Source organism: Typopeltis vanoorti, chromosome 24, assembly GCF_054136105.1.
Source record: "Typopeltis vanoorti isolate ZY-2024b chromosome 24, IOZ_Tvanoo_1.0, whole genome shotgun sequence".
Classification (NCBI taxonomy): Eukaryota; Metazoa; Arthropoda; class Arachnida; order Uropygi; family Thelyphonidae; genus Typopeltis; species Typopeltis vanoorti.
The window spans coordinates 41,819,785-41,835,644 of NC_143572.1; the positions used below are offsets into that span (position 1 = coordinate 41,819,785).

General features: G+C 38.3%; 1 protein-coding gene across 2 annotated transcripts in view; it reads left to right on the forward strand.

The window, feature by feature from the left end:
* Positions 1 to 15,860, forward strand: part of LOC150093130 (ankyrin repeat and IBR domain-containing protein 1-like) — a 424,458-nt gene that overhangs the window by 128,113 nt on the left and 280,485 nt on the right. For both annotated transcript variants that reach the window (XM_090413306.1, XM_090413307.1), the window contains exon 6: positions 307 to 354. In XM_090413306.1, coding sequence (XP_090269432.1) covers positions 307 to 354 — 48 coding nt within the window. The remainder of the gene's footprint in view (positions 1 to 306; positions 355 to 15,860) is intronic.

The window sequence follows — 15,860 nt, forward strand, 5'->3', positions numbered from 1 at the left end:
GATGTCAAAATGTCCTCCCCTCACTTACAGTAAAAAGTTATTCTTTTCTTACAGAAATCTGTATCTACTAATTATTGGTTTGACAGTTGCATTTGATTTTTGGAGATAGCATTCCTTCTCCTACATTTTGTGATTTTTTAACTTTATGATTTTTTTTTTCGAATTTATTCCTAATATCTTTTATGGATTGGGATATTTACATTATATAACATAAATAAATTTCATTATTTTTATTTATTTTTGATTGGAATTATGCATTGAATCTTGAAGTTAACATTAATTCATGCATATATTTTCTATATGTAGACTGAAGTATTGGAGGATCAGATAGACATCATATTTGAAAACAAAGAGGTGAGTATAAAATATACATATCTATTCAAAAGTTATTGTTCACAATATTTTTAGAAGAAATATCAGTTTTGATGACATCTTTTGTAGTAAGATTGTCTCACATTATAGCAGCACCATTATAAAAAACTGTCTTACTTTAATAATAAACCAACTAAAAGAAACTGCAAACCATCCACTATAAACTATTCCTATAGTCTATATGGATTCACTATATTGAGAATCAACCATATTAATTTGTTTAATGAATATGGTTTTGAAGTATTCATGTTTTTTTTATTGTTTTGCACAATGATGTGTAATTGATATGTCTGACAGTACATGAATTTTTATGCTATAATTTAGTCCATAAGGTTGTCTGACATTTCACCTGTAAAGCTGTTTCAGTTTAAATTTCTTGATCTGGGAGGTGGCCAGATGTGTGGAATTTTCAGTTAAGACTGAAAATGGTATATGTGGAATTACAGGGCTGGTAAGTATGACAAGTTTAGGAGATTGCTTGGATCAGTGCCATGGCATGTAAAACTGCAAGGGCTGGATGTTGATAGTACATGGGAAGTGGTAAAGAATTGTTTGAGGGGGATAATGGCAGACTGCATACCTAGAGTCAGGAGAGAAAATCAAGTGGGAGTTGAATGGATGAATATCATCATCAAGCAAGAGCTGCAAAAAAAAGAAGCAATTGTGGAGGGAATTTAAGTAGAAAGGTGACCTGCAGGCACATGAATAGTACAAGGCAAAGAACAGAAGGGTAACTAGTTGGTAAGAAAGGTAAAAGCAGATTATGAAGGGAAGTTAGTAATGCAGGCTAAAGAGAATCCCAATTCTTTCGATATGCTGCAAGTAAACGAAAGAATGCATATGGCAGAATGATTTTAAGGAATGCCAATAATAGAGAGGTATTTTAATCAGTCAAAATAGTAAAATTACCAGGTGAACATTTTGCAAGATTATATCATCTGAGTGGTGATATTACAGGAATGAGAGTGTCAAACAAAGGCTTATATGGAAACTGAGGTAAATGAAATCGCATATTACAGAGCCTTAATGTAAATACAGCTGTGGGATTGCATAGTATACCAGCTCGAGTATTACATGAAGCGCGAGGGAATGGTCAGTGCCTTTGACCATATCTTTTAGTCTAAGTATCAGCTCTGGGTTAGTCCCGAGGGGTTGGAAAGAGGGGAAAATAGTTCCATTGTATAAAGGAGGCTCCAAGACTGATGTAGCAAATTACTGACCAATCATCATATCAGGAGTTGTTGCCCGAGTATTGGAGAAATAGGTCAATAGCAAAATACAGGAATGGATGGATGGAAATGGGATACTGTATAGGGGCAGCATGGTTTTACAAAGGGTAGGTAATGCCTCAGTAACTTGTTCACGTTTTATAATATAGTGACAGTTGAGTTGGATAAAGGTAACGGGTCGACAGTTATACTTCTGGACTTTGCAAAAGCCTTTGACAGGATACCACATGGAATTCTAATCAGTAAACTGCAAGGTAAATTGATGGAGAGATATCATCATCATCAAATTCCTGCCATGTACCCACATGGGGTGTTCAGGATATGATAGTACTACATGAAAAAAATTATATCATTACTAACTTCCTATCTACAATTTTCCTCCAAATCAGTCTGTTACTTTTCAAGACTCTAACATTATCAGATCTTATATTTCTATCGTCTAAGGCACTTTGTACCGTATCAATCCACCTATATCTTGGTCTTCCTCTGGGTCGTTTTACTGCCAACCTGGCAGAGAACACTTGTTTTGCTAATCTTTCCTCGCCCATTCTGTTTAGGTGACCATACGACCTGAGATTAGCTCTGCTAACGCATTTCTGGATGCTGACAATGTCAAGTTCTTTCCTAATATCCTCGTTTTTAATATGATATTGCATTGATGCCATCTGTTCACGCCTATAATCTTTCTCAGGACTCTCATATCTGCAGTCTCTAGTCTTTGGTCAAGTGTTTTACTTCTGAACAAGCTCTCAGATCCATAAGTTAAAACTGGTTTGAACACTGTCTTGTATACAGCTAATTTAGTGTTCCGACTAATTTCTCTCTTATTCCACATGAATTTATTCAATTGACTTCCCACCATACCAGCCTTGCTGATTCTGTTGTCTATTTCTATATTTAATTTATCATCTTCAGTAAAAATCGTGCCTAAGTAGCTGAAATGTTTTACTTGTTCTACAGGTTCTCCATTCACAACACAGTTGACATTTTCAATGATTCTGCCTATTTTCATTGTCTTTGTCTTTTTATTGCTGACCTTCATACCATATCTATTACAACAGCTATTCAATTTAGTCAGAGAATCTTGCAGACTTGTTGCGGATTTATTTAGAAGTATAACTTCATCCGCATAAAGCAAAGAGCTGACATTAACATCTCCAATTTTGATATCTTGTTTAATATCAATTTCCTTCATAATGTGATCCATATAGATAATGAATAACAGAGGGGATAATGTACATCCTTGTCTCACACTAGATTTAACATTAAACCATCTTCCTGTACTTCCTTCAATTCTAACTGCTGCCTTACAACTCAAATAAAGACTAAGTATTGCTTGATATAATGCCCCATTGACACCATATAACTGCAGCTATTGAATAGCTTCTCACTTGGCAAATTATCATATGCCTTTTCCAAATCGACAAAACTTAAATACAGATCTTTGTTATATTCCCATGCTTTCTCGACTATTTGTCGTAAAGTGAAGATCTGATCCTGACAGCCTCTGTTTAGCCTGAATCCAGCTTGTTCTTCACCAAGCTTTTCTTCCACAATTCTCATCCATTTCTCAAGTATACTTGCATAGATTTTGCCAGGAACACTCAGTAGGGAAATACTTCTGTAATTCTCACATTCAGTTTTATTTCCCTTTTTATATATGGGTACTATGAGAACTCTACTCCAATCATCGGGAATTCGTCCCTCTGTCCAGGCTTTCTGAACTATGCAGTGCAGCCACTGTAAGACTCTTATACCACCATACTTCAGCATTTCTGGTCGAATATCATCTACTCCTGCTGCCTTTCCATATTTCAAGCCTTTGATGGCTTTTTCTACTTCAAGTATGGATATGTATTTCTGCCTGTATGCCTGGTCAGTGTTTTTTACCACTGTGCTGTCATCACTGCTTGTTTCATTTAGCAGTTTTTCAAAGTAATTACTCCATACTTCAAGGATATCTTTTTCTCCACTTTTCATGTCACCTTTATCATCTCTAATTCCTTTTACAGACTCTTTTCTCCATTCCTAAGCTTCTTCAACAACCTCCAGAATATTTTGCCACCTTTTTGATATTTATTTTCTATATTCTTGCCAAAGTCTTCCCATGACTTTTGTTTAGCTAGTTTTACACAGTGTTTAGCATTCTTGCATTTCTCTCTATATTCTCTAAGAGCACAAGCTGACTTATTTGAAAGGAACTTTTGATATGCTTTCTTCTTTCCCTTCACTGCCTCTTTAACTTCCTGTGTCCACCTGGGAGTTCTGATTTTTTATCCTTGCACACAACCTCACCACATGCCTCTCTGGCAGAATCAATCAGTGTTTTCTTCAGAGTTTGCCACTGTTTCTCCAAGGTTTGATTCTTGTTCTCAAACTCTTTCATTTTTTCTTCAATAATCTTTGTGTATTTTAGTCTACAGTTCACATCTGAGAGCTGCTCAACTTTTATTCACTTTAAAACATTCTTACATGTTATTCTTTTCAATATGAAATTCAGTTTTATCCTGCTCAAGACTAAATAGTGATCACTTCCAATTTCAAATCCTCTGTACACTCTGGTGTCTTTCACCAGGGAGAAATCATCACTATAACAATAACATAGTCAATGAGACTTTTCTTATTCCTTGACTATTCTCTCCATGTGAATTTGTGCACATTTTTATGTTGGAACATGGTGTTAGTAATAACCAGTCCATGTCCTGAGCAGAAATCCAACAGATATTTGCCATTATTATTAGCTTTGCTCTTTTCTCCAAATTTTCCCCAAATATTTTTGTATGTCTCACAATCATTTCCTACTGTGCTATTTAGATCCCCAACAAGGACCAACTTTTCCTTTTTCATTGTGTCAGTTGCTTTTTCTTAAGCGTCAAAAAATTCCTCCACTTCTACCTTAGTAGAACCTTCTGTGGGACCATAGGCACAAATAAGTCTCATTGTCCAGTTCCCCATTCTCATATTTGCCCACATTACTCTACTTGAGACTGACTGCCATTCAAGAAGATTAGCGTCGTATTTTCTGTTGAATACTATGGCTACTCCTTCTTTTCCTTGATTGTCATTGCCTGAATATAACATTTTGTATTTATTGCTCAGAAAGATCTCACCAGTTTTTGTCTTTTTTGTTTCAGCCACCCCTATTAAGTCGATCTGGTACTTATCTAATTCCTCAGCTAGCTCCATTTGTTTGCCATTCAGGCTTCTTATGTTGATAGTACCTATCTTTAACTCTGGTGATGTTGAGTTGTGGTTTGTTTTCAGATTTGTTCCAGTAGCTGACTTTTCGCTGTTCGCCCTGGTTCCCTGGTGAAAACAACGGGGGCCTTGTTTAACCGGGCGATGCCCCAGCCGGCATGAAATTTTGTCATGTTGTACCATCATTTTTTTATTTTGGTTTAACCAATAAGAATACAATTTGGTCGGCTAAATCCCAAATTGCCAGCCCATCCTTGTTCGTTCAGTATCCAAGTAGATACCCAACAGGGTGCACCACTAGAAGGTGAGGATTGGACATTAGGTCAGAAGCCGTGGTCGGTTCTCCGCATTCCTTTAATGGCTATGTGGAGGTCTCCTCTCAGTTATACAGCTTTGACTCCTAAGCACCCCCACTCTACTCCTGATTAGTTTATTCAGGAGTAGAGTCCAAAAGGAGGCCTGTGACTAGTTGTGTGCCTCAAGGTTCTGTTCTTGGACTGCTACTGTTTAATTTGTTCATTAGCAATATGGGAAAGAATCTGAGAGGAACTGTTCAGTTATTTGCTGATGATGAAAGTTGGGTACAGCAATGGTTAATACAAATGTCAAAATTTTGCAGGATGATTTGGATAGATTGGCAGACTGGGCAAAGGAGAATGGATGTCAGTTTAAGATGTGGCAAAGTGTAAGGTTATGCATTTCGGGGTGAAAAGATTAGCAACTCTATACTACGTTGGTGGAACTATACTCCAGGAAATTGATGAAGCCAGAGACTTGGAAGTGTTAGTGGATATGGAGTTAACGTTTAGGGGCAACATAGTAAAAGTGGATAAAGCAGCTCATCAGTTCACTTGGTTGCTGAAGAATACTTTGACGAGCAGAGACAAGCAGGTTATTGTTCCTTTTTATTGAGCCTTGTTAAGACCCATCATGACTGCTGCGCAGAGATCTGGGTGCCAGAGTTTCTTGGTGATGAGGAGGAGGAGGTGGAGATTATCCAGAGGTGAGTGACCAAAATTGTAACAGGTCTATGGAATGTACCTTACAAGAACAGGTTGAAGATTTGTGGGTTACAGAAACTGGTTGATGCAGAAAAGGGGTGATATGATTGAGACATACAAATTACTAAGAAATTTTTACAAGATTAATTCAAAGGAAATTTTTTGGAACAGGTGTGTTGGCGGGAGAACTAGGGGCGATCCATGGAAACTGAGTAAGATTGTAGTTAGCAAGGGTGTTAGAACTAGGTTTTTACTTGAAGAGTAGTAAATAAGTGGAATAGGTTGCCAGATTGTGGGTGCCATGATTGTGAATGAGTTCAGAGCAAAGTATGATAGATACTGTGCAAATGTTGGATAGTTCTTTACATGATGTTTAGGGCCTCCCTCGATGAGTCTGAGGACTCCTTGGAGCCACCTGTAATGATAATAATCTTCTTCTTCCTCTTGTACCTTATCCCATCTATTTGGGGTTGGCCTTTTTATAACTTATGCACTTATGTTGAACTTATGCATGTGATCCCAACTGACTTGTCACAGATGGGATCGCAAATACCTCTTCCTCCTCCCCCTGATGTTGGGGGGGGGGGAAGAGGTAGTTTTGTCTGTAGAAGTGTGTTAATGTGGCCGGTTTGCCTGTTCTGAGGGTCAAAAAAAAAGCCTGAGTTTCCAGGAGCAAAACTCTCCACCTCCGTATGAGACCAGCTAACTCACCTTTCATCGAAAGAGACTAGATAAAAGTTTCTCGTGTTAATGATGGAAATCAAACCCAAGCCTTTCCAACCAAAGGGCTTCATCTATACTGACTGAGCTTTGGAGGCTCTAATAATAATAATATCCAGAAAAGGACAGTTTGTTAATAAATGACCTTCTCTCACAGCCTCATTCTTGCCACTTTCCTCATTCTTCTTTACTGCTCAAGACACTAAATAAATCTGCAAATGATCCAATTAAAAGTTTCTCACATTTAGGGTAGTGTACCTAAAACCTTTCAAAAAATGCTTAAGGTTACCAAGAACAGGGCAGCCTACTTAATAGATGACCCTTCTCTTAATGCCTGACCCCGATCACTTTTTACATGGTCACGGTTTCTGCATTAGGCCTTTTCTATAGGTATTTTATAGTCATTATTCCATTGAATTCAACACCATTTTTCGTATTGGTGGCATTTGTATTTGCAAATGTATTTGTTGGCGAATGTAAGTAGTTTTTGGGAAAAGGAGATGATTGTGTTCTAATATGTCAGAAACATGTGCTGATTAGACAGATTGAACATGAGGTGTTGAACTGAATGTGAATGTGTGAGTGCACAGTAGTGATAATGTTGTGCGATAGCATCAGATAGGCAATATGGAAGTAATAAAAAAGAAAATTTTGACATGATATGTTGGAAATTTTGAAGCAGTTAGTGCTTCAGAACACCACATTGGAGTTAGACTCGAAAAGTGCTTATGAAATGGCAGGGAAGGTAACATAGGAAATTATACATGTCAAAATGAAAAGAATATAGAGATATACAATGAATCCATGATTAGGAGTATGCTTGATTAACAAGCAATGAAAGTTTTTTTGGGATGTGATGAATGCATGATGCAACTAAGGCCAGATGTAAACAAACAGTGGACAGTATAATTGTTTTGTGTATGAGAAAAGATATAAAAGAGTTGAGTGAGGTGGAAAAAAAAGAGCAAGAGAATCAAGACCATGTCCATTGCCACAGTATACGAGTGAGCTGAGATGGAGCTGATTGAGATACTTTAATGTGTAGACTGTGTAGGAGAAATTGTGTGTGTGTGTGTGTGTGTGTGTGTGTGTGTGTGTGTGTGTGTGTGTGTGTGTGTGTGTGTGTGTGTGTGTTGATATATGCTGTGGTGATTTTTTAATCAGTGAAAGGAAAAACATAGGAGTGAAAGCTTTGTGCTTGGAAATTGCACTAGATGGAATGATGTTAAGTGCTGGGAATGTTTGGTGGAAGAATAAATATGAATATTCATGTAAAATTAGATGTCTGTGTAGTCACATTGAAAGCATGGATGCTGACATTAAATTAAGATTGTGAATATACGAAGGTGGTCTGAAAAGTTCTCCGCCTAACAATGAAAAAACGAATTTATAATTTCAAAATTATTTTTATTTTTCAACATAATCTCCAGTGATGCTCTAGTGCCATTATCCCATCCCTGTAGTAGTTCTCATTAAGATCTGCAAAATACCCCCTCTACAGCTGCAGTCACCTCTTGATTCGAAGAAAAACACTGACCAGCGAGGAAGAGTTTTAGTTTTGGGAAGAGATGCAAGTTAGAGCGAGCCAAATCTCGGGAATAGGGTGGATGTTCCAAAATTCAAAGTGCAGATCCCTTAATTTTCCCATTGCCAAAACACCTTTGTGGGCGGGTGCATTGTCCTGATGAAAGATGATTTTTTCTTATACAAACCGGATTTTTTCTCATGAATTCTTTCTTCTAGTCTAGTTAAAAGATTGGAATAATATTCCCCAGTTATTGTTTTATCCTTTTCAAGATAATTAATAAACAAAATGCCTTTAGCATCCCAAAAACACCGATGCCATGACCTTTCCTACTGATGGAACTGACTTTGTCTTCTTTGGCACTGAACAACCAACTTCTGTCAACTGTTTTGACTGCTGCTTGGATTCTGGTGTATAATGGTGAATCCAAGTCTCATCCATAATAATAAATCAATGCACAAAATCAGTTTTATTCTTCTTAAAATGCTCCAAGAACTGTTCAGAGATTTTCATGCGAGTGTGTTTTTGATCTGCTATGAGCAAGTACGGCACCCATCTTGTGCAAAGCTTTTTCATTTGCAATTCTTTATGCAAAATATATCCTACATGTTCTTTTGAAATGCCTATAGTCCCAGCAATTTCACGTACTTTGACTCACCAGTCATGCAATACCATATCGTTCACTTGATCAATTCTTTCTGGTGTTGTTACACTCTTTGGACATCCTTCACGTGTATCATCTTCAAGGCTGGTACAGCCACATTTAAACTCAGCAGCCCATTTCTTAATTGTTGAAAACAAAGGAGAAGAATGCTCATAAACTTTTATGAACTTCAAATGAATTTCTTTTGGCATTAAACCTTCTTTTACAAAGAATTATATAACTGCACGATACTCAATTTTCTCCATTTCAAGGGTTACAGACAAAACTTTTGCTTCAGACAGCTGTATAAAACAAACTAGCATCCCAAAAGCATCGTTGTTTTTGGGATGCTAAAGGCATTTTGTTTATTAATTATCTTGAAAAGGATAAAACAATAACTGGGGAATATTATTCCAATCTTTTAACTAGACTAGAAGAAAGAATTCATGAGAAAAAATCCGGTTTGTATAAGAAAAAATCATCTTTCATCAGGACAATGATGAAAGATGATAGAATGCAATTTCACATGCATTCTATCAAGTTCATTCTTGCAATTTCACATGGATGCCTATGACAGATTTACCAACTTAGAAAAAAAAATCTTGCCAATAGTGTTGCCATCTATGATCGAGGCCGAGAAACATTTCAAACCACTCTTGTATTAACAGAAGAAGGAGAGAGAGAGAGAGAGAGAATATGTTAGGTGTGATCCCAAGAGTAGTAGTGCTAATTTTGTCAGGAAAGAAAAATGAAAGCAGAGAAAGGGATTTTGTAGGAATCACTCTCAGCTTTCTTTTTAAATTGATCAGGCTTTTGGTGTTAACAGCATCAGACTAGTAGTTAGATATAATGGCAGAAGAATTAATAATTAGGAATTAAGACATTCTTAGCATTGGTAGATATAGTGAGACCAAACAGTTATAGTCATTAGTAAGACCTAACGGAAGAGTGATAACCTTACCAGAATAGAATATGATGGTTCACTGTCATTGAGGGAGGATAGACAAGAAAAAGAGCACATGGGATTATTGGCAATAATTGCAGAGGAATTAAATCCAGAGCAGAAATCTCCAATCATGATTGCAGAATGACTTATTATTATTATTCCGGGCAACTCCAAGGAGTCGTCAGACTTATCGAGGGAGGCCCTAACATGTCAAGCACAACTATTCGACATTAACACAGTATCTATCATACCTCGCCTTGAATCATTCACAATCATTTCACCCACAACAGACTCTGGAAACTTATTCCACTCATTCACTACTCTTCAAGTAAAAAACCTAGCTCTAACACCCTTGCTAACCACATTCATGCCCAGCTTCCATGTATGGCCCCTAGTTCTGCCACCACCAGTCCTATTCTCAAAAATATCTTCTGAATTAATCTTACAGAAGCCCTTCAGTAATTTGAATGTCTCAATCATATCACCACTTTTCTGCCTATCAACCAATTTCTGCAACCCACAAATCTTCAACCTGTTCTCATAAGGTTCATTCCATAGACCTGCTATCATCTTGGTTCTCTGGATCCTCTCCACCTCCTCCCCATCAAGAAGAAACCCTTGCGCCCATATCTGAGCACAGTAGTCTAGATGGGGTCTTATCAAGGCTCGATACAGAGGAACAGTAACTTGTTTGTCTCTGCTTGTTGAAGTATTTTTCAGCAACCAAGTGATTTGATGAGCTGATTTAGCCACTTTTGCGATGTGCCCCCTAAACTTCAACTCCATATCCACTCCCAAATCTCTGGCCTCGTCAATCTCCTGGAGTACGGGTCCACCAATGTGATATACTGCTGTTAATCTTTTCACCCCAAAATGCATAACCTTACACTTTGCCATATTAAATTGACATCCATTTTCCTTAACCCAGTCCTCCAAACTATCCAAATCATCTTGCAAAATTTTGACATCCTGTGCACTCGCTATTGTTCTACCCAACTTTGCATCATCAGCAAACAAGTGACCACTTCTTCTCAGATCCTTTCCTATATCGTTAATGAACAAATTGAAAAGTAGTGGTCCAAGAACAGAACCCTGCGGCACACCACTAATCACAGGCCATCTTTTGGACTCTACTCCTGAATTAACCAATCTCTGATATCTCTCCATCAACCACCCTCCTATCCATCTCACCAACCCTATATCCATCCCCATATGCTGCAGTTTACTGATTAGAATTCCATGTGGTATCCTGTCAAAGGCCTTAGCAAGGTCCAGTAGAATCACTGTAAACCCATTACCCTTATCCAGTTTAGCTGTCACTGTGTTATAAAACTTGAGCAAGTTACTGAAGCATGATCTGACCTTCACAAAATCATGTTGTCCCCCATACAGTATCCCATTTTCATCTATCCAATCCTGTATTTTTCTCTTGACTAATTTCTCCAAGACTTTGACAATGATTCCTGATGTGCTAATCGGTCGGTAATTTACAACAGCAGTCTTGGAACCTCCTTTATGCAGTGGAACTATTTTTCCCTCTTTCCACCCCCTTGGGACTAACCCAGACCCGAGACTCAAATTAAACAAAATGGTCAAGGGCACTGACAATTCTCATGTTGTCACGTACGACACGAGCTGGTATAACATCGAATCCCACAGATGTATTGGCATTGAGGTTTTGTAAGAGACTATTCACCTCCACTTCATTCACCACAATTCACGTGTAATTTATTGGTTCATTCATTCTTGCAATGTCACCACCTGGATGATATACTCTTGCAAAGTGCTCGCTCAGTCATTCAACTATATCAACTGATTCAGTTACCTCCCTACCATCTGCATTCTTTAAAATCACTCTGCCATATACATTTTTTCTTTTACTTGCAACATATCGAAAAAACTGTTTGGGATTCTCTTTAGCCCTGCATGGCTAATGTTCTTTCATAATCCGTTTTTGCTTTTCTTACCACACTCCTTACCCTTCTGGCTTGCGCTTTACACCATTCATGTGCCTGCCGGTCACCTTTCTCCTTAAATTCCCTCCATAGTTGTTTCTTTTTTTTGCAACTCAAGCTTAATGGTGTTATTCATCCATTCAATCCCTATTTGATTTATTATTTGGACTCTAGGTATGCAATCAGCCATTGTCTCATGCAAAGACTTCTTAACCACCTCCCATGCACTATCAGCATCTAGCTCTTGCAGTTTTACATGCCATAGCACTGAACCAATTAAACTCTTAAGCTTGTCATACTTATCACCCCGATAATTCCACATGTACCCTGTCTTAATTGTAAATTCCACTTTTAGCCACCTCCCTAGTCAAGACCCTATGATCACTCTCACCAATTGGTGGCAACGTGGTCATATTCATTACAGCTAAATTCTCAGATGTAATTATTAGGTCAAGCACTCTCTGACCCCTAGTATTTTCCATTACATGCTGTCGCAGATAGTTATCCCTTAATAACCGCATAAAATCCAATTCCTTCCTCCCATGTGTCCTCTCCACCTTCCAATCAATGCGACCATAGTTGAAATGTCCCATAATAATTACCCTCCTTCCACTCATTTCTTCTATTTGCTTATGCATACTATCTCCACCATCTATTCCATCACCTGGTCTATAGCAGCACCCAAATGTATATTTTGTTCTGCTAGTTTCAATCTCACACCAAATAGCCTCAAATGTGCTCTTTTCTCTATCCTGCAGTTACACTTCTATTCTCCTTGGCTGTAGCTCATCAGCTATCATCAATAACCTCCTCCCCCCTTTTTATTCTCCCTGTCACTCCTGAACACACCATACCCCTCACATTCAATCCCACTAGCTATGTCATCTTCTGTCAGCCATGTTTCACTAATGCCAATAACCTGTGGCCTGGAAGTGCCAACCCAGGCCAAAAATTCTTCCTTGTTGTTCGTAATACTTCTGGCATTAGTATACATGAATTGCAGAAGCCCATTTGTCCCATCCCTATTTGGATGCCTTATACTAACTATCCCGTTCTGATTTGTTGTCTTTCATACTCGCTCGGGCATATTACACACATTCATACACTCAACTCTCTCCCTAAAGTCTGCATATCTACTTCCCCCCCCCCTTAATAACTCTAGTTTCCCTGATTCTGCACATACTCTTCCGCTACACTCAACAACACCTTTTCAAGTCTCCGTACACCACATCCATTCAAATGTAAACCATCCATCTTATGTAAATCCTTTCGCCCATCGAACTCACTTATACAGGCAATGGATTGAAGCTGTTTGGTAGAAGGTAGAGATTAACAAGATAGAATATACAGCTCATTGATACTATGGAACAGAATCATCTGAGAAGGATTTTCAGCTTCATAGAGCGATGAATTTCTTCTTATTATTATTATCACAAGACCCTGTGGAGTCACACTCATCTAGGAGGCCTCTTTTGTCATATGCACAGCTCATCGTTTCGCACCTTAAAGACATTCAAATTCTCTGTAGACACCACACTTTCGGGCAATGCATTCCAATCATTCACAACTCTCCATCCAAAACAACTGCTTCTCACTCCCTTGCTTACACCCTCCTTATATAATTTCCAGAAAAGATCTCTTGTTCTCTCCCTTAGTTATGAAAAACCTCTTCAACGTTAATCCTGTAAGAACTCCATACTAACTTATAAGTCTGTATCATATCACCCTCCTATCCACTAGACTCTAAATTGCATCGTCTCAACCTTTCGTCATATTCAACATTCCAGAGAACAGAAACTATTTAGGTCAATTGCCTTTGGATTGTCTTCAATATCTCTTCATCCTTTTGAAAACCAGGTGACCAAACCTGTGTTCAATAGTCCATATGTGGCCTAATCAGAGCCTCATACGTTGGAAACAGAATCTCCTTACTTCTACAAGTCAGTGTCCTCTACATCATTCCCAAGATTCGTTGTGTTGTCCTCACAATTTTGGCAGTGTGTTCTCTAAATTTCAGATCCTTATCCACCATCACCTCTAGATATCTTATTTCCCCCATCTCCAACAATATAACCCCACCAAGAGTAAATTCTACATCCCATCTTTGTTTTAAAACCTTACATTTCACATCATTGAACTGGTATTCCTTCTCCTGTGCCCATTCGTTTAGTCTATTCAAGTCTTGTAAGTCCACGACATCTGCTCTACTCCTCATAGTTTGTCCTAACTTTGAATCTTCTGCAGACAGCTGTATATTTCCATTCAAATATTCCTCAATATCATTAACATACAGGTTAAACAGTAGTGTCCTAAAACAGATCCCTGAAGCACACCACTAGTGACTTTCCTCTTCTGAGATATTGATTCCCTATACCCAACTTGTTGATACCTATCAGACAGCCAGTCTTCGATTCAGTGCACTAGCCTAATATCCAATGATATTGCTCTAGGTTGACTATCAAATTATCATGCTGTAATCTATCAAAAGCTTTTGCAAAGTCTAAGTATGCTACTGTGTATCCATCTCCCACATGCAACACTGCTGTCACCTTAATGTAATAAGTAAGTAGATTACTAAAATATGATCTCCCGTTAGCAAATCCATGGTGTCCATCAAAGATAATACCATTGTTGTCAAGCCAATTCTGGATCCTGATTCTCATCAGTCTTTCCAACACTTTAACCACAACATCTGACATACAATTGGCCTATAATTTGATGCTTGACTTCTGTTACCTCCTTAATGTAGCGATACAGTTTTGCCTTCTTTCCACTCCTTTAAAACTTGACCTGATGTAAGACTCATGTTAAACAAATACGAGGTAGGTTCCAAAAGTTTCTGGCCTAACATACAAAATTTGTGCCAATTTTAAAATGCCATACATGACAGATAGTACCATCTATCGGGAGGTTAGTGTACCAGTTTCAACTCTACCTGCATCATTCAGTTGGAGGTGCTCGGTTGACTAACACATGGCATGCTAAGTGGCTGTAATTTTAAAAAAAAATTGAGTACCACACTGTGATAAACTTTTTCACCACGGAAGGTCTTTCTCCAAGTGCTATCAAACAGTGATTGAATGGTGTTTATAGGGAAGCTTCTCCTTCATATTACACTGTGAAGGATACAGTTTTGCCTAAGAAGAGAGAGGATTGAAGATTATTCTCGTGATGGTTGGCCTGTGGAAGTGATGAATAAGGAAAATGTCTCTCTTGTTGAGGATGAACTGCTCAATGACAGATGAAACCTCAAAGAAATCTCAGCAAAGTTGGGACTTTCTATAACATCCATCTTTTGCATCATTCATGAGAAATTTCACATGACAAAAGTCAGTGAAAGGTGGATGCCCCACCTTTTCTCTTCATTTCAGAAGGAGCATCATGTGACCTGTTCCTGCAAGTTTTTAGAGCTTTGCCAAGGGAATCACAGAGAAATGTTGGAATCCATTGCTGCTGGGAATGAAACCATAGTCCTTTTTCCAAAAGGGAATCCATGGAGTGGTGCAAACCAGTTGAAGCACTGACGAGAAAAGCCGAGCTCACTCCTTCCACCAAGAAGATCATGACAACAATCTTTTGGGATTGCCAGGGAATTCTCTTGCTTGACTTCAAGGAAAGGAATGCCACTGTGAATGCAGAATATTATGCTTCACTCCTGCACAAATTGCATGACACCATAAAGGAGAGGAGACGAGGAATGCTGAGTCATGGTGTTCACCTGTTTCCCAACAATGCTCCAGTCCATACAGCTATTGTTGTGAAGGCTGCAGTGAAGGGCTGTGGCTTCCAGGAAATTGAAACCCACCCTACAGCTCAGATCTAGCAATCAGTGACTACTACCTCTTCTCAAAACTGAAGACAGACCTTTGAGGAAGAAAATTTACAAATAACAATGAGTTGAAAGATGCAGTTTTAGGCTATTTTGCCAACAAAAATACAGACTATTTTTCAAGGGCATAGGAATGTTAATTCAAAGATATGAAAAGTGTGTTGAAGTAAAGGGAGATTATGTTGAAAAGTGACATAGTTGTTTTCTTTCAATCACCTCTAAAAGTTAGTCAGGCACAGAAACTTGTGGAACCACCCTCATATGCTAAGGCAAATGTCAACTCCCTGACATTTTCGTTCAAAATATGAGTTGATATATCATCAAGTCCCACAGCCTTATTAATATCAAGTTTGCTTAATTCCCCATATACTGCTTCCTCACTCACAGTCACTCCTCCTCATCATCCACTGCTCTCAAAACTCTCCGTGATGTCACATTCACA